This window comes from Trachemys scripta, chromosome 2, assembly GCF_013100865.1.
Source record: "Trachemys scripta elegans isolate TJP31775 chromosome 2, CAS_Tse_1.0, whole genome shotgun sequence".
Lineage (NCBI taxonomy): Eukaryota > Metazoa > Chordata > Testudines > Emydidae > Trachemys > Trachemys scripta.
This window is the reverse complement of record NC_048299.1, coordinates 90212649-90231148: the sequence shown is the minus strand read 5'-3', so window position 1 is coordinate 90231148 and position 18500 is coordinate 90212649. Positions and strand designations below refer to the sequence as shown.

General features: G+C 41.4%; 1 protein-coding gene across 4 annotated transcripts in view; it reads right to left on the bottom strand.

Moving 5' to 3' along the window:
* CDK13 (cyclin dependent kinase 13) overlaps positions 1 to 18250 on the bottom strand; it is a 64899-nt gene extending 46649 nt beyond the window's left edge. The window contains exons 1-2 of one of the 4 annotated variants that reach the window (XM_034761242.1): positions 16391 to 18250; positions 2995 to 3606 (exon numbers count right to left, since the gene is read on the bottom strand). In XM_034761242.1, coding sequence (XP_034617133.1) covers positions 2995 to 3606; positions 16391 to 17589 — 1811 coding nt within the window. In that variant the 5' untranslated portion in view covers positions 17590 to 18250. The remainder of the gene's footprint in view (positions 1 to 2994; positions 3607 to 16390) is intronic. The other 3 variants (XM_034761244.1, XM_034761243.1, XM_034761245.1) reach the window with 3 other exon arrangements.
* Between the last annotated feature and the right edge of the window lie 250 nt (positions 18251 to 18500).

The window sequence follows — 18500 nt, the reverse complement described above, 5'->3', positions numbered from 1 at the left end:
GGTTGCTTACAACAGCAGGAGGCTGGACTTTACAACCCAGGAGGTTCCTTCCCTTCAAATGTTCTTACAAAACTATATAATAATTGTTACACACAAAAATAAGCTACTTGTATAATTTAATTCTACCATTGCTTTAGAGTATTAGTTACCATTTGAGTCATCAGAATACCAACTTTTTAAGAGATCACATAGCTATCTGAATGTGTTACAAGTAGATAGTGGGTAACATCTCATCTTACAGATTGCTGTAAATGAAAGACTAAGGAAAACTCTCCACACCCCCCGTTTTACTTTACATATTAGACAGCATTTTTTATATAGTCAATTTCTCCTCTTTGTCTTTCACACAACAGGGAAGAGAACATGTTTAAATAGAAAAATGTTACTATAAAAGCCACAACATTACTAAAGGGAGCCAAAGCTTTTTTCAAAAACAGAATCTTTTGATTTTGAATTGACAGTGTCCTTTAAAATACTTGGACTTGAATTCCTCTTAGACTATTAGAAGTGGAAGTCCAGGTATTTTTCCTATGAATTTCAATAAGATCTCCGATTATCTTGTTACAATGTGATATAATTATTTCTAGATTGGTAACGTAGTCCAAAAGGTACAATATTTGCCTATCTACTAGAATGTTAATTGACAAAGATAAAATCAATTGGTAGAACTAGTTTCTAAAATCCAGTTTGCAATATATTGTGTACACATGGCCCTCCCTAATTTTCAGACTGGTAACTCAACTATTTCTGAATAAAAATATAATCTGAAGTTAAACTGGCTAGGATATATTACAATGCATATTTAGCATTCTATTTCAGGCAGAAGCTGTTTATCAGCTGGGATCAGGAAGCAATTTCTTTTTTCACACCTCAATAAATAAATGCTGCTCAACTGACCAAGCCCTTTAGGGGTTAATTTTTTGCCCTCCTCTCTACTCTAGACCAGGTAATTTAGAGTAGATATTTGTAACCAGAGTCTTGTTCTCATGAAAACAAAAGGCAGTTTTGTCACTATCTTCAAAGAGAGTATGATTGAGCCATGCATTCCCATATTCACTACACAAATCCATCATTCTTGGAGGAATGAATTGAATTCTGCTGGCACTTCTGAGGAAAAGAAGCAATTTCTTTCCTACAACACAGGAAGTTTGTCAGATATTTCAACTGTATTTCTTTCACAATCTTTGTACTTTAACACATATTACACCCTGTGTTTTTTATATTTAGCCATCCATTTAAGTCTGAATTCCTAGCAACTTTTATTTACAGGTAAGACACACATGGGCTGCTACTACACAGTTTAAAATGGTAAAGGAAAGCAGACAAAACAAGTGTAAACACTGCTAAATTTGAACTATTACAATGCTACATAAAGTTTTGTGCTTCTCTCTAGTGCAGAGGTGGGCAAACTTTTTGGCCTGAGGGCCACATCTGGGTGGGGAAACTGTATGCAGGGCCATGAATGTAGGACTGGGGCAGGGAGTTGGGGTGTGGGAGAGGATGCGGTGTGCTGGAAGGGGCTCAGGGCAGGGGAGTGCAAGAGGGGTTCAGGATGCGGACTCTGGCCCAGCACTGCTTACCTCGAGCAGCTCCCGGGTGGCAGCGGGGCTAAGGCAGGCTCCCTGCCTGCCCTGGCCCCGCGCCATGCCCAGAAGTGGCCAGCATGTCCGGCAGTGGCTCCTGGAGGTGAGATGGGGCAGGCGGCTCCGCTACATGCTGCCCGCACCTGTGGGTACCACCCCTGAAGCTCCCATTGGCCACGGTTCCCCGTTCCCGGCCAATGGGAGCTGCGGGGGGCGGTGCCTGCAGGTGAGGGCAGCACACAGATCCCTCTGCTCCCCCATCCCCTAGGGATGTGGTGCCGACCGCTTCCGGGAGCAGCATGGGGCCAGGGCAGACAGGGAGCCTGCCTTAGCCCCACTGCGCCATGGGGCTGGCAATCCCCCAGATTGAAAACCCTGACGGGGCGGATCCAGCCCACGGGCCATAGTTTGCCCTCCCCTGCTCTATTGGTTTAAGTCAAAGCAGTGTCTTTACACAGTTGCATGGAATCTTTAAATCATGTTATCACTGCAGCTTCAATGCTAGGAATATTAAGATGGATGCCTTCACGTGTTGACTTTTTTTTTGGCACTAATCTTTTAAAATTTTAATTTACAAGCTAAGGGCAGACTGAAAATCCATAGCCTATGAAAGTGTGATATTGATAATACACACTCTAGACTTTATATTGCTCAAAAATCAGAGGAAAAGAGCAACACGCTACGATTTAACAATTTTCTAATACTGATAAGGTTTCTATCTCAGAGCTAAAAAAAAGTTGAATATGGTCTAGGTTCCATAACTGTTTAGGACCTAGAAATACTTCACTATGGACATAATATTTTTGTAGTTCATATTCACTTCAAAGACAAACTGCTAGCTGCTTCACTTGCTAAAACCAGTGCTCATTACCATTGCAGTGCTTACAATGTTGCTACCCCCTTCAAGAAATAGGGAGTTGCATTCATTACAATGCTGTAGGGGGTCAGTGCTGTTACTAGCAGAGAGGGAAAATGAACCCTGAACTCAAAGCCTTGGCAAGTAAATTACGGAGGAACTACCTGTACTTCTCAAATATTGTTACCAAATGCATTTTTTCATAAGTCTAGTTGTATGTAGCTGAAGTTATATGAGCTGATTTGAGATCTTAAATATTTTTTGTGTGCGCAAATTATTAAAAAAACAAAAACTTTTCAATCCACCTCCAATTTTCAGCTTGTCCTTCTCCAGTAGAATTGTTACTCACAAAGTTATCTTAGAACAAACCCTTCCCCCATCTTAACTCCTGGAATATACAAGTCTCTGCCCCTTTAAGTTCCTAATAACCACCATCTTAAATCGAAGTTAACTGAAGAACAGAAACAAACTGCCTAAAGTGGAGCTTTTGATCAGTCCTATGCAATTGTGCAAGTTTTTATTTCTTTAAAAATATACGTGAATGTATATACTCACCTGTCAGTATCTATATCTTCAGGCAGCATGGGAGGGAAAGGCAAGGGTGGCAGCGTGGAGGTTAGTAGCGCAACATTTCTATCTTTCTCCTTGGCTCCTACATTTGGTGTATGTGGTTTGTTTTTCTCTTTTACAGTGACTGGTTGCTGCTTTACAACAACTGATTTATTCTCTTTTACTGCTGCTGCTGCTTTCTGTTTAGCCACTTTGTCTACAATCAAATTATTTTCCACCTTTGTCTCCTGAACAGAGACCTTTGCTTTTGTCTTGTCATTTTTCAAAGTTGCACCACTTGTAGGAGAAGGTGTATGCTCAGTTTTTATTTTCTTCAGATCCTTCACATTGTTTGTTTGAGGTACACTCACACCAGTGTCAGTGTTTCCCTTAGTAGGCGTAGAGGTGTTTGAAATTTTTGCATTGGCTTTGGCTGCTTCTGCAGCTCTAGCTTTTTTGTTCTTATTCAACTCAGCAGCCAGGCTACTTTTCAGAGTCAGTGTGCTAGGAGAAATACTCGAGTGGCGACTTCTGGACCTAGATAATCTGTGCCTGCTGCGAGACCTTGAGCGTCTTGATGAGTAAGGGCTTCTGCTTCGGGATTTTGCTGATCTCCTGCTTCAAAACAGTAAAGATTTGGTCAATTTAGGCTTAAAAATAAAGAATGTCTGTTTATTTAACCTGCCTTCCTTATTACTAAGCAGCTTTTGCAAATACTGTCACTGCCATTACTATGTTTAAAGGGTGAACATGAATCTAAATAAACGCATATGGAAAAACTTTCAGAAACAATGAGAACTCTATCTCTGAATACAATATCCATAGCACAGACATAACCACACAGGACCTCAGGTTATATTATGAATCTTTTTTTAGCAGAGCTCCTTTGTAAAAAGTCATTAGGAAATCACAAAAATATAAACACACAGAAAACACACTGCATGCCTTCTGATCAGCTGTTCATTTCCTTCCTCGGTGTCAGAACCGTTCTTTGCTTGCTGATAGAAATAGCTTGATACTAAGCAACAACCATTTTAAAAACTACATAAATATGAGGATAAAAAATTGCTGTGTTGACAGGAAAAAAAGTTATGGAACTACAGCAATGTTAATTCTGCAATTTTGGACCTCTTGTTAATGTTTCTAGTACATATTTAGCAAATTGAAATATTAAGTTATACACTTAAAGAAGAAAAAGAGGAAGAGAAAACACTATTTATAAAGCTGAAGTAATATTGCTTTAAGAACCTTAATTTGTGAATTTGCTGCCTTATAAAAATATCTGGTTAACTATTGTTGCAGTAACTTTTTATCATTATCTTATATTTGAGAAATACTACTGAATACATAGTTAGAAACTATTGTGGTGAGCTGCGCACAAAGAGGCAAACTGAAAGACACATTCAATCTTAACTTTCATTTCTGAGGACATAATGATACAAGCATAATGCTGTATTACTGCATTTTTGTAAGACAGTCCATACTTTTTTTAGACAGATAATTCTCCCTGCATATCCCCTGCACCTCATCACAAGCATATGTAACCGACAAGCTGTCATACTACCGTATGTTATTTATTTACATTGCAGAAAAGGAAGAGCAACAGGGGAGAGAAGAAAAGAACGTCAATCATCTGGATTTCTGCACATGTACAGAGAACAGAACAGGACACACATTTACAAGGGCCCAGGAGGGAAAAATATCCAAAAGAGAAAATGTTAGTAGTTATGGAGAAAGCTCAGCAATTGTTTGAAGCCACTGTGAAAGATACCAGTTCACATGCATTTTTACTTTACTAATTCAATAGATTCCATATTTCGACTTGCCTAGTAGTTTTGATTTAGTTTTTTGTTGCAAACTACTAGAGACAAACTGCCAATTTAGACCACAGGTGTTAAAAATTGGCTGCTCTGAGTAAAATATAAGCGAAGTGCCCTAACTTATTACTGAAAATTTATGAAAGTGTTTCTTCATCCACTTTATTTTACTATGCATATCTGTCACCAAGCATATTCACCATATCCATTGTTCTACATTAAGTTTAGTGGAACTACACTGTAATTCTACTTTTCTTGACTAGATCATTCCTGGGGGGAAAAGTTATTTCAGTGAGTCCATTTATCTAGGTTAAAAAAATAAGCTAGAATAGTGAGGATCAGAGTTCTCAGTGTGCTGTACACTTCAGCTCATAACAAATATAACCAGACAACATCTAAGAACTGGCAGCTAAAACAAGGAAACAAATATCATGAATGTTCCTGGAATGTTTCATGTGTTTGAATAGTACCAGCTAATTCAATTCTGATTGTGCATAATATATTTTATTCATATACATATATGTGCTTCAGATAAGTTGATCTTGTGTTATACAGTATTAAAATAGAGAAGATTCTATTACATATATATTGGTTAATTTCCAAGAGAAACATGAATCTTGTATGAGGAAAGTAGGGGTTTTCAACTCTTGCTATTGAAATATCAAGATTTCACTGAGTTAACCACGTTGATAGCACGTTTAGATTAAGTAGGACTGCTGCAATATGCTATAAACTAAACAAACAAACTAGTGGCTATATGGAGCTATATTTCATTAAATATGTCAGAACAATTTAACAGTTCAAAACACAGAAAAATCAACCAAAATCTTTTCTCCAAGATATATACCCAGTTCCCGAGAAGTTTAACATAATTCACTTCTGTGCCAGAAAGAAGGTTTTACAGAACCCTCTGGCAGAACTGGAAGAGGTCAGAAAAGAAGAAAATTGGAGGGGGGGGGGGGAAATCACTGTACTCTACAGCATTTCCAATTGAGACTGAAATAATTATGTAAAATGCACTTTTTCAGATAAGTATGTTGCAGCTCTGGCACATAAAAAATTAAGAAAAATACTCCAAATTAACTTTTAATGGAAGCAGTGGTTTAGTGAACTAAACACACTGCTTGGAGTCTGGAGACTTGAGTTCTTTTCCTTACTCTATAATTTAGTTGCTGACCTTGGGAATGTCACTTACATTTCTATGCCTTAGGTCCCTCATCCGTAAAATAGGGAGAACATTTTCTACTTTTAATAAAAGGCAAGACAGAACCAAAATGCCCCTCCTCCCCCCCCCCCCGCATTATGTATGTCTGTAAGTTTTTGTTCTATCACCCCTCCCCACACACATTTTTTTTCTGCTTGTTTTTGACCTTGGAAATATGAGAAATGTCAAGTCTTGCATTCTCCAGTTTTTCTGGAGGACTTCTAGAAACTTGCCTACACTAGAATGAAAGATGTAGTTTGAAAACATGTTGGCTAACATGAGTTTTAAAACTCTAGCATAGACAACACAGTATTTTAAAACTAACTGGTGGAGCTAAACCCTTCAACCTCGCCCAGCTAAAGTATTAAAATGAAACTTGGCCCCATCTACATTAGGGTTCTAAAACATATTAGTTAAATGTATTAACTACATTGGGGGAGGGGATAGCTCAGTGGTTTGCACATTGGCCTGCTAAACCCAGGGTTGTGAGTTCAATCCTTGAGAGGGCCATTTAGGGATCTGGGGCAAAAATCTGTCTGGGGATGGGTCCTGCTTTGAGCAGGGGGTTGGACTAGATGACCTCCTGAGGTCCCTTCCAACCCAGATATTCTATGATTCGCCAAAAGTTCCAAAATACTTTCCCAGGCCTAGTTGACATGACGCTTTCAAAGTGGTACAACTATTTCAATTAGGAGTGTGAGATTTTTTTTTTTTCTTAAATAATTACACTGGTACAACTCATTGTGTGGACACAGTTATACCAGTACAAAGTTGCCTTATGTTGCTATAGCTTATTTTCCCATCCCATATAGAAAAGAGCTTTACTGTTATGAGCATCTTTATACCAATGTAACTGCATCAACATAGAAGGGGAGAGGCTTTAGTCTTGACAGACTGTATGGAGGTCTCACAGAGATGTTTGTGAACTATAGCACTTAACTGAATGGGCCAGAATGCTGAATCTTTGAGGAAACCGTCTTTTACCCCAAGTGTTAGTCATTCAAGTTTCATAGGTCCTAATCAAAAAACAGTTTTTAAACAGTCTGACTAAAATACTCTTCCTCTTTCAAACACTTAACTTCTACTCTTTTGACCGATAATTTCATCATTTCCTTAGTTTACTAGTCGTAACAGACTAACAGCCTAGACTGGACCCTAATGCTTAATATATATAAAAAAATAGAAAAGCAGAAAAGGAAAAAAAACTTCAGGCCTTCCTGATATGCCAAAGGAAAGAAAGAGGGTACAAGCACAATTTTTTCCCCTTTACAGGTTACCTTTCAGGAAAAAAAGTCTGTCCTCAGATGAGTGTACAGAACTCCATTTTCCCAACTGAGGGAAGAATTTGGTCTCAAGCATATACCAACTGGTTTTAACATTATTTAGAGGCTACACCTTAGTTTAAAAAAAGATCAAGTCACAAAGTTGTAAAAATGGTCTCACACATGATGTCCGGACTTTGTCCAGATAATGTGCTTGTTTTAAAAGAATCTTTATGGTAAATATCAGATTTGTGTACTGTAAAAGTTAGAGGACATCATGACAGGCACCTGACTTCTTAACAGTGCTTATATCAGAAGTCTGCTCAGTTCTTCAAAGACTACTGACATATATATATTGCCCCATCTTACATGTATTTGCCACCAGATTCTTTGTGCTTAGTCATAAATTTCTACATTTATTTTTTATTTTACCTAAGAAACTATATTTTTGTAAATATCTGTTGCATTAACTAGTGAAGAATTTAAAAAGGATCTTTGCCCAGTCTGGGGAGACTAGAGGCAGTACAAGACTTAAGTACCACATCCAGTCCTCCTCAACTGAAGGAAGTTGCCATAATGCTAGATTTTTAGAGGGAACTGTGGATGGAAAACAATTTAAAAAAATCCTGGCTTTATATCAGTCTGTTTCAATTTTTCCATGTTTATGCCCAGCAGCTGACATTGTTTGGTGTTTGTCAACACACAAGCACCGGTCATATTTACTTATTTACCTAACAAAGGGAACACTGCATTGCTATAGCACAGCAGCACTTCACACCTAATTTTTAGCATTTATATAGCACTATACTTTTCAAAACATTACAAAAATTCATACAACACTTCTGAAGTAGACAAGGACTACAAATCCTATTTTATAGATGGAGAGAAACATAGACAAACGAGATAGAATTAGAACTTAGGAGTTCTTGACACCTGACCACATGTTTTTCTGGAGCCAGCTTCAGAAGAACATACTAGGAGTGAAATTAGGTTATATTGGTTTCTCTCTGAAATAGGTTAAATGTATAGTACTGCTGCTAGACACAAATGGAAAGCAGAAAAAGGGAAAGACACAAAACACAGCATAAATGACAAGAGATAGTAAAAAATAGAGAAAGGAATAATAGTAGAGGGCTTTCTCCAAAACAACCAAATCCAGCATGGTTTTGGGTAATGCTTTCACAGATTAGCAAACAGGATAAAGCACTGTATTTTTAAGCATGATTTAACACAACTTTTGCTTAACTTCTTACATTTTTCAAAGCAGATTGGTTGTCCCTTTATCTCTGCTTAATTACTGGAGAGCTTTCACAACAAGCTACTACTTTGGATACTGGATTTTGTCAGATGCATGCCTCAAAACTATCACAAAACTGTTATTCCAAGATTCTGTCATACCTTCAATGTTAATTATACAAGTTGCATCAAAACCTAGTGTATTTAAGAATTAATGCAAAAAGTTAATGTAACATTTGAATAATCAAGCACATTGAAGTCAGAAAACTCCAGTAGTTAGTTTATAATGGAACATTAATTGCTACATTGTATCATCTGAATATTTTAAAAGGTACAGAATGAAAAAAACAGCAATATATTACGTAGAAATAACCATGTGTATGTACCAAGTGAGAATTTTATAGCTGGAATCTTAAGTTTGTGAATTTCTTGATTGAAGTGCTTGAGTTCTTTGTTACATCACTCTTTCCCACCCCACCCCCTTTTATTAAAAAGGGGATTAAATACTTTAGAGGCATATCACCATTGTTAACACAGACTAGTAGCATGTCAGAAAAACAAATTTAAACTCAAGCAAAAAAATGCTAGCTTTCACTGTTCATAACCTTTTAAAACATTTACAAGATTTTGTTTAAACCTTTATGGTTTTTCCTTTTAATTAGACATTCAAGAGAAAGCCAAGTTTGAAGTGTTGACTTTCAGCCATTTGAATTACGCAACAGCAAACATTTTAATCAGAACTTATCAGGATTTTTTCCCCCAATATTTGCAGAGTTCAAGAACAGCTGAACTGATTTTTCCCAATTCCTTAATAAAATATTCAACTTTAGGCCAAGATGCAACACCTCAGAGATCATCACAAGAAGATGTTTGAGGAAGTTATCAGTAACCGAAACAAGGGGAGCAGGTTAAAATGGAATCTACAGCTCAACCCTAGCAAATGGTATATAAGCACCATAGTCTTCCACTGTAATTATCTGTTCTTTTAAAAATATTTGAAAAGGCAGATCTCTAAATTTAATCAATTGACTTTTACCATAAGTTTCCCAAGACACTATATACCCATATGATCACTCAGTAATTTGAACCACCAATGACAAGATATTCTGGTTAATTATAATTTTAGCCTAAATTCCCTCTGTGCATTAATAATCTTAAATTTGCTTAATTCTCCTTAGCTATGATAGGACAAATTTTCTCTCATGTGATATACCATTAATCATGTTTTTCCTTTAGTCCAGTTTTTAGTTCAATGTCTACATTTGCATTGCACACAGCTATATATATAAAAACTATTTAGTACTGCTATTTGAGCAAGTGCCACATGTCTTAATTTTATCCAGATATTCAAATTCTATTCCTTCAGTATTTTGAAGTCATTAGCAAATCTAAAAAAAAAAAAAAAAAAAAAAAAATCAGGAATTTTGGGTAATTTTGAAATTTAGTAATTTTATTTTCTCCTTAATTTAATTTTATAACTAATGTGTCCTCAGTAGAGAACCCTTGCTCAGGGAATTATTTACCAACAGAGATTAGTCCGACCTCAGGCCTGTTTTCAGAATGCTTTGCAAAATTAACTGTTTTTCAAAAATCCAGCCCATAATAACCAAAGATAAGGAAAAAGAACAAGAAGAGAGCCACTGAACAAAGGAGAGGTAAAAACTTAAGTCCACTACAAGTAAAAATGTTTCAGAGTAGCAGCCATGTTAGTCTGTATCCGCAAAAAGAACAGGAGTACCTGAGGAACTTTAGAGACTAACAAATTTATTTGAGCATAAGCTTTCGTGGACTACAGCCCACTTCATCATATGCATGTAGTGGAAAATACAGTAGGAAGATATATATACATACACATACACACACACACGCAGAAAACATGAAACAATGGATGTTAAAATACACACTATAAGGAGAGTGATCAGTTAAGGTGAGCTATTATCAGCAGGAGAGAAAAAGAACTGTTTGTAGTGGTAATGAAAACGGCCCATTTCCAGCCATTGACAAGGAGATGTGAGGAACTGTAGTGGGTGGGGTGGGAAATAAGCATGGGGAAATATTTTTACTTTGTGTAATGGCCGATCCACTCCCAATGTAAATCTTAAATTCTGAATTCAGAACTCACACCACAATGACAGAGGTCCTTGATATACATCAGATAGATATAAATTAGGTAAAAGAACAAGTATTCAGAATTTTTAAAAGCTCTTCCATTCCCTATCTTAAACTGAAGTTCTAAATTTTAAGTTTTTCAAGGAAAGCTTTGTTCTAAACAGAACTTTAATAACAAGTATTTTTAGAATACCCCATCCTTCAAATAGAAAAACATCTCTGCTAAAAAAAAAAAGTCACATTGTTTTATTTCACACATAGGCAGAGGTACTAATATGTTTGAATATTTCATACAATTAAAATGAATGGATGTTTATATTGGGAAAATTACATACAGGTGGTTGCACAAGACCTTTGGTGTTGCACTGGGTATAGACAAATTAAAGCAAATATATTAGGTTATGCGAGTTGAACCTGTGATCACACAGTTTACAATGACCTGGATTACCTGAATGAAGTCATGGGAAGCTACCTAATCTTGTTTTACAATTCCATGCTTTGTAAAACACATCAGAATTAGTTACTAGAGAAAGTTTAAATACTCTAATACAGATATGAAAAGTTTGTTGCAATATGGTTTTGTTATATTTTATATTTTTATACTAGAGTGTTCAAAGTTCAATCTAGTTGCTACAGAAATACCTTATATCCTCATTCTTCTATTATCTTAAATATGCAATCTGTTCCTACAGAATAACTCTGTGAATATAGACAAAAGAAAAACATAGGCAACACTACCAATTATTTCAAGTAGTATCTTAATAGCTAATGTTCATTTGTCTCCCAGTCCAGCAAAGAAACACTAAAACTGATCTCATTCAGCCCAAGCACAACAGGTCTTGAAAAATCCACTCACCTACTCATTGGCAATGAGTTGAAAGTTTTCACTGACAAGTGATGGAGCTTAAACTTAAACAGTGCCTGTAGAATTCAAGGTTTTTAATGAAAAACTATATTTTTAACCCTTATGGTTGCAAAAATAAACTTCCAGATGTGAACCATAGGTAAACTGATCCAATGTCTGCGGATGCTCAGAGCCCACCTCCAAGCAGCAACAGGTTGAAAATGACAAGACACTAGTCCAGTGGTTCTCAAACTTTTGTACTGGTGACCTTTCACATAGCCTCTGAGTGCGACCCCCCATATAAATTAAAAACACTTTTTAATACATTTCACAACCCCCCATGTAATAACCTCGTGACCCCCTGAGGGGTCCTAACCCCGGTTTGAGAACCCTTGCACTAGTCAATTTCACAAGTGCAATTCAGAACTCTGTGAACAGACAAGTATCATGTCAGTTTCACTCTGCTGCTGCTTATTTAAGTTATAAGCTAGTGAAGTCACTGGAGCTGTTGTGTCCCTGGACCTCATTAGTTTCTTCTCCATCCCCCATATTTTATATAAAGCTTCCGGCTGGGAAGTTCAGTCATCTAGCTGAAAACGTACGTAATCCTTTTTTCCAAGCCTTGAAGACAAAATACCTAAAGCACTGTAAAAGTTTATTCACCTTATCTTCATTTTCACCCTCCTTAGATACCAAAATTGCTAGAGACAGATAGCAATGTAGCATTACTGCAAGCACATTTTGTGCAGTTCTAGGCATTATCGTTAGGAAACAGACTACAAGCCAATTATCATAACACCATTACACCTAGACACTAGCCCAGAATGAAGCCTTTATAACCAGCGGTTCTCAAACTGAGGGTCAGGATCCCAAAGTGGGTCACAACCCTGTTTTAATGGGATCACCACAGCTGGCGTTAGACGTGCTAGGGCCCGAAGCCGAACCCGAACCCTCAGCCCCACCACCCAAAGCCAAAGCCCAAGGGCTTCAGCCCTGGGTGGCGGGGCTCAGGCTTTGGTTTCAGCCCTGGACAGCGGAGCTCAGGTTATAGGCCCCTCACTCAGGGCAGCAGGCCTACACTCAGGCTTCAGTTCCCTTCCTAGGGTCATGTAATATTTTTTGTTGTCAGAAAGGGGGTCACGGTGCAATGAAATTTGAGAACCACTGCTTTATATCATACAGGTCAAGATGTACATGCCCTAAGAAGCTGTTACCGTCATGAAAGCATTACACTTGCCCATGCAACTATAGCCTAAACTATGCAGCAAACCCTTCCAACTTATTTGGCAGAGCATCATTCATTTATGCAACTGACTAAGAAATGCACATTAACTGATTCAAGATTCATATTATAACCTTCAATTTTATTTACATAATTCCAAAAATGCCCCACAAAATGGATATATATAAACTAGTGCATAATATTTATATTGGGGCAGATGAAAACTGCCCAGAATTTTCTGATACGCCCACAACAGGAAAACCTTCAAAAACAGTGAAACTTCTCTTTATACCTTTTCTCATAAAGCAAGTGAGACACTGAACAGACTCCCAGAGATTTGTGAGGTGGGATGGACTGGTAACTGATGTACCTCTTCAAGGTGTACTCTCAAAAGCAACAAGGCATTGGAATGGATGGATAATTTCTATCTTTCAAGGCAATTTGGGTGGTTAACTCCCATAGTCCCTTTTGAAAAGCCCAGCCCTAAATAATAGCTGCTTTAGAAACATCTAAATTAGACAGCTCTTAAAACCTCCCTATCAATACTGTGGCCTGTTCTACCACTGGCTGGCCCAACTGCTCCAGCAAGCAACTTAAAAAGCCTCCTATCCCCTTGATCAAGACAGTAAAACTTTTAGACTTTGTCTACACAAGGAATATGCAATTTTAAACTGATTTAGTTACACTGGTGCAAGAGTTTATATGAACACTTATTTTGGTTTAAACCAGGCTTATTCCCATTTAGCTGATTAGGAATCAGTTTAAATTAAATTGAAATAAGCCACTCAAAGTAAAATAAGGATGTCTACACAGAGGCTTAACAAACAAAGTTTAAAATGGTTCAATTTTCTTGTATAGATAAGACCAAAACTGAAACCTCTATTCCATGTGTGAGAAAAGGCCATCCCAAGCTGGCCATCATTAATCCTTCCTGCTGTCCTCAATATGAAGGACAGATTTAAGAACAGAAGCATGGAAAATCCACTATATTCTTCGACAGCAACAGGCAAAGAAAATTATGTTCAGAGCGGCATTTTGAATGCATATAAATAGGGCAAAATAGGATTTATCAAGGCCAGAGAGGAGGCTGCAAGAGCGAAGACATGAGTAATGCAGGCCTGAATGTGAGTTTTAGTAATAATGACAAAAAGGAAAAGCCAGATATTAGAGATGCTATGCAGGGAGAAATTGAAAGATTTAGACATGCCCTATATGCGACATTTTAGAGAGGGATGAATTGAAGACAGTGTTCAAGTTACAGACCTATTGTGTGTTAAAGGCAAAGAACTCCCATTATAGAAAATTAATACTTTTGGGGAGGCTTAGTTAAACTGATGGAAAAGCAGACAGGTGCTGAGGATGACTCAAGTATACCCCAGAACTATGCATACCCAAGAACTATGGCCCTTTATCATCAGAGCATCTGAGCACTGTGCAAGCATTAATGAATTTATCTTCACGTCCACTTCAGGCAGTATCATCCCCATTTTATAGACAAGAAACAGTCAAAAAGAGTATACATGACCCAGCCAAGGTCAACTGCAGGGCATGGAATTTAACCCAGATCTTCTAAGTCCAAAGCCCTAATCAGAAGGCCATCCCTTCCTCCCTCAATGTCTCTATAAATGCAGTCTCCCACTGGCTGCCCCCAACTCCTCCAGCAAGTCAGAAAGAACACATCTGCTAGGGAAATTAGTAAATATAGAAGTATCTCTGTATAGACTAAGAGACTGGACAGAAATCACAGATGAACTGGAGAAAATGCAAAGAAATTCTGGAAAACAAGCCACCAGATTTTCAATTCAGACATTTGTATGACAAATTAGAAAATTTTTTAATTTAAGGGATAGAAACTCTCATGCTTCAAACCAAAAGCCTACTTTGTTTTGTAATGGTCCACTACACAGTTTCATGCACCTTCCTATAAAGCATTTCTTACTGGCAGCTGTGTAAAGAAAAATAAACTGGACTAGATGAACTACTAATTGTATCAGATATGGCAATTCCTTAGTTGAAACCCCATGGCATATTACTGCACTTCATGACTGGAATACTGCCAAAGAATTCCACTCAGTGCACACATCAGGTCATAATTCAGCAATTCTGAATTCAATCAATATTTCCTAAATCCAACTGTTTCCTAAATCATGATAATTTAAAAAAAAAAAAAGTTTCTTTAACCAATAACACCCTTAAATGACAAATAGTTTTCATCCTAATGATTGTCCTTGTTCAGATTATGAATATTTTTTCCTGTTTTGAAACATTCTGAAGTTTACTAAGATGTTTCACAACTGCAACTTCGAATACATCTTATTTTTAAAAACCATCTTTGTTTTATTCCCCCCAACATAATACGGGATACAAATTGAGTTACTCAACCACTTCAATGTTTAGTGCCCATCCAGAAAGTGAAAGCCTCAGTAGAATGCCAGGGATGGCTCAGAGAACATGCACCATTTTCAATGAGCGCTGGCCAAAGTGTTAACTGATACAGAACCATCGGAGGGAGCATGAAATTGTTTTTCATGGAGCCTACAGAATTCTTGTCAATGGAGTGGTAAAACTTAAAAATACAAATATTTTTAGAACCTGAATAACTTTACACATCAGTTTGTAACAACTTTAAGATAAATCAATTATTGGCCCAAGACCATCACAAGATTTTTTTTATTACAAATATAGTTCTTCTTTTGGAAATATGCACAGGCCAAACACAGCCCTCTCAAAAATCCAGTTAATAATAAATATCTTTGCAGTACAAATACAAAAGGTAGATAACTCTACCTGACAATACTCAGCCATTATTGAAGCCATTTTTTTCTGCATATACAAAAAACAGAACTTAGCCATCAGGTTAGCATATACATTAATCAGAGAAAGACCCTGACCCTGCCAAAACACACACACTTAACTTTTTGCACTACAAGTGCTCACTGATATCAATGGAACTACTTGCAGTGCATGAAGTTTAAACACAGTGGTAAATCTTTGCAGGATAAGGACCTAAACATAATTTTTAAAAAATTAAGTACTTAGTGAAACATGCATAATTCCTTTGCAGCATTTAAATATTGCCTTTTTCTACAAAAACAAAGTTTGCACTAATAATTTACACAATTACAAACACTAAATGCCCCATATTTTATTCAATTTAATTTTTAACTAACTCAGTGCTAAAAGATTAACTAAGCTATAAAAGAACTTAACATTTACCTATCTCTGGGGTTAAACAGGAACAGGATGATTATGAGGGAAATCTGCTGATTATAACATTTAACAGACATAGTGCCCCAAAGGTCTTCACCATCCCCCACTGAGGATATTTCCCACTTCAGATAATATTATAATAGGAAGTTTATAACCACTCCCCCACACAGGGGAGATTTTATCTTTACAATCTCTCTTCTCTACAAGAGAAAAAGGAGATGATGTGACAGGTCCACTTTGTTGCATTAAGGTCTCTTCCCTGCCCCAAGGACAAGGCAGGAGCATGATTTTAGTATATCACAGCCTCTCCCCATCCTTCTCCCCAATGGGATGGGACAACAGAAAACCCCGTTTTCCCCCTAAAATAGATATAAATCTCCCCGTTTCCCCACCCAAGTTATTCGGGACAGAGCCTCCCCGTGGACATAACCCCCACCCGCCCCCAACACTCTTCTCCGTAGACATACACACAGTATCATATCTCCAACACCAACTCACCTGACAGTGGGGCTGTAGGGGCTCCGAGAGCGGCGCCAGCTGCTGCTGTAGGGACTGGGCGACACATCCCCACCGCGTTCGTACGAGCTGTGCCGGCTGTAGCTAGGGGATCGGCGGCGGCTGTATGGGCTGAGGGGGGAGCGCCCGCCGATGGGGCTGGGCGATTTGCGGCTCCTCTGGCTCTGGGAGGCCCTGTGCGACGGGGGGCTGTCGTCCCTGCCGGGGCTGGGGGACGATCGCTGCCGCCTGTAGGCCCTAGGCTCTGCCTTATCCTCCCGATAAGCCTTCGGCGGGTCCTTGTAGGCCGAGGGCGGCTCTTTGGCCGCTTTAGTCCTGCTCTTGTGCGCTTTGCCCTCCCACTCCTTCCTGCCACTGCTGGGGGAGGCGGCCGGGCCCTTCCTGCGGGCGTCGCTGCCGCCGCCACTGCTGCTCTTGGGGCCCTCCCGGTCCTGGCCCCCGGTCTGATTGTGGCGGCTGCGGGACTTGGAGGAGGAAGAGGAAGCCTCGGCTCCCCCCCTGGCTACCGCCGTCCCCTCCTGCTGCTTCTCCTCCCCCCGCCTGCGGTGCTCCCGGTGCCGCTCTCTGGAGCGACCGCTGCTGCCGCGATGTTCCCGGCGCGGCCGGCTGCTCCGCTCCGACTCCCCCCGGGGGCGCTGGCTCCCCCCGCCGGAGGAGGAGGCCGGGCTTCCCCCGCCGCTCCCCGCCCCGCCTGGTCCGGCCGCTCCGCTTCCCACCAGCCCCTCGGACTGGGAGCTCACGTCGTCGTACTCCTCCACCAGAGTGCTCAGCCCCCCGCTACCGCGCCGCTTCTCCGGCTCCTGGGCGCCGCCGCCGCCGCCCCCTGCGCCTCCCCCGCGGCCCCGACGCCGCTTGTGCCGGGACCCCGAGCGCCGCTTGCCCCGGGGCCGCTTCCGCTCCCCCCCGTCCCCGCAGCAGGAGGAGGCGCTGGTGGCCGCCAGGAACAGCAGAGACTGCGGCGGCAGCGGCGGCTGCAGGAGCGGCGGCTGCAAGAGTGGAAACAGCAGCGGGTGAGGAGCCGGCGGCGGCGGAGCGGGAGGCTGCGGCTGGGCCGCGAAGCGCTTCCGTCTCCGGTGATGTAGCCGCTTCTTGTCCGCCGGCGCCTCCACCGCTGCCGAGCCGCCCCAGCCCCGGCTTCCCCCGCTCCCTCCAGCTGGCGCCGCGTCCGAGGTGCTCGGCATCGAGATCACTCAAGACCGAGGACTAGGACGCGGCCTGCGAATCCGCCGCCGCCGCCTTCAGGGCGCTGCCGGCGCCATGGAGACACCGCGCCGCGCACAGACAGACCCCGGCCCCGCAGCCCGCCTCACAGACCGCGCCGCCCGCCCGGCCGCGCCTCACATCGGGCCGCGCGACCCCCGCGCTCGGGCCGCCCGGCAGCAGCGGGGGGTGGGGCTTGGGGGGTCTCAGTCTCCAACGAGCCCGGAGGCTCTTAGGCCCGGCCTCCCACTGTCCCCGCAACACGGAAGAGTCTCACGGCGGCCTCCTCACTCCATCCCGGCCCGCGCCGCCTCCTCCTCCGGCGGCGGCTGCTGCTCGCCTCTCTCGGCCCCTCCGGCGGCGCCTGCGGGCCGCGCTGCCCCCCCCGGCTCCTCCTTGAGTCCCAGGGTCAATGTCGCGCCGTAGGTGTCCCAGCTACGCGCACTCCCGGCGGCTCGATCCCGGCGCCTCGGTCACTCGCAGCCGTGCAGCGATCGAGAGGCCTCCGCGCTGTGCGACTGACACACACACACACAGGGGACACGGCGCACACTGCGCACGCGCGTACAGCGGGGGGCGGGGGATAGGCGCTCACTAGCGCGAGCTTTCTCCCCGCTGCCGGCCGGGAGAGTATCGACACCACGCGAGAGACTCCCCTAAACGTCACGACCGGAAGGTTTCATGCGTGAGTTCCGGCCGGGTCTACAGCCCAATCCGCTTCTCCGCCCACAGCGCGGGGACGACGGCCGCAGCTTCCGCTTTGAGAGGTGAAAGGTCATCCAAGAGTTTCCTGTTGGGGGGGGCGGTATCGCTGCTGGTCACTAGGAGGATTCGCCTTGGAGGGAAAGTGATTCCCCCTCCCCTCCCCGTAGTTCTTGTGGCAGGCCCGGGC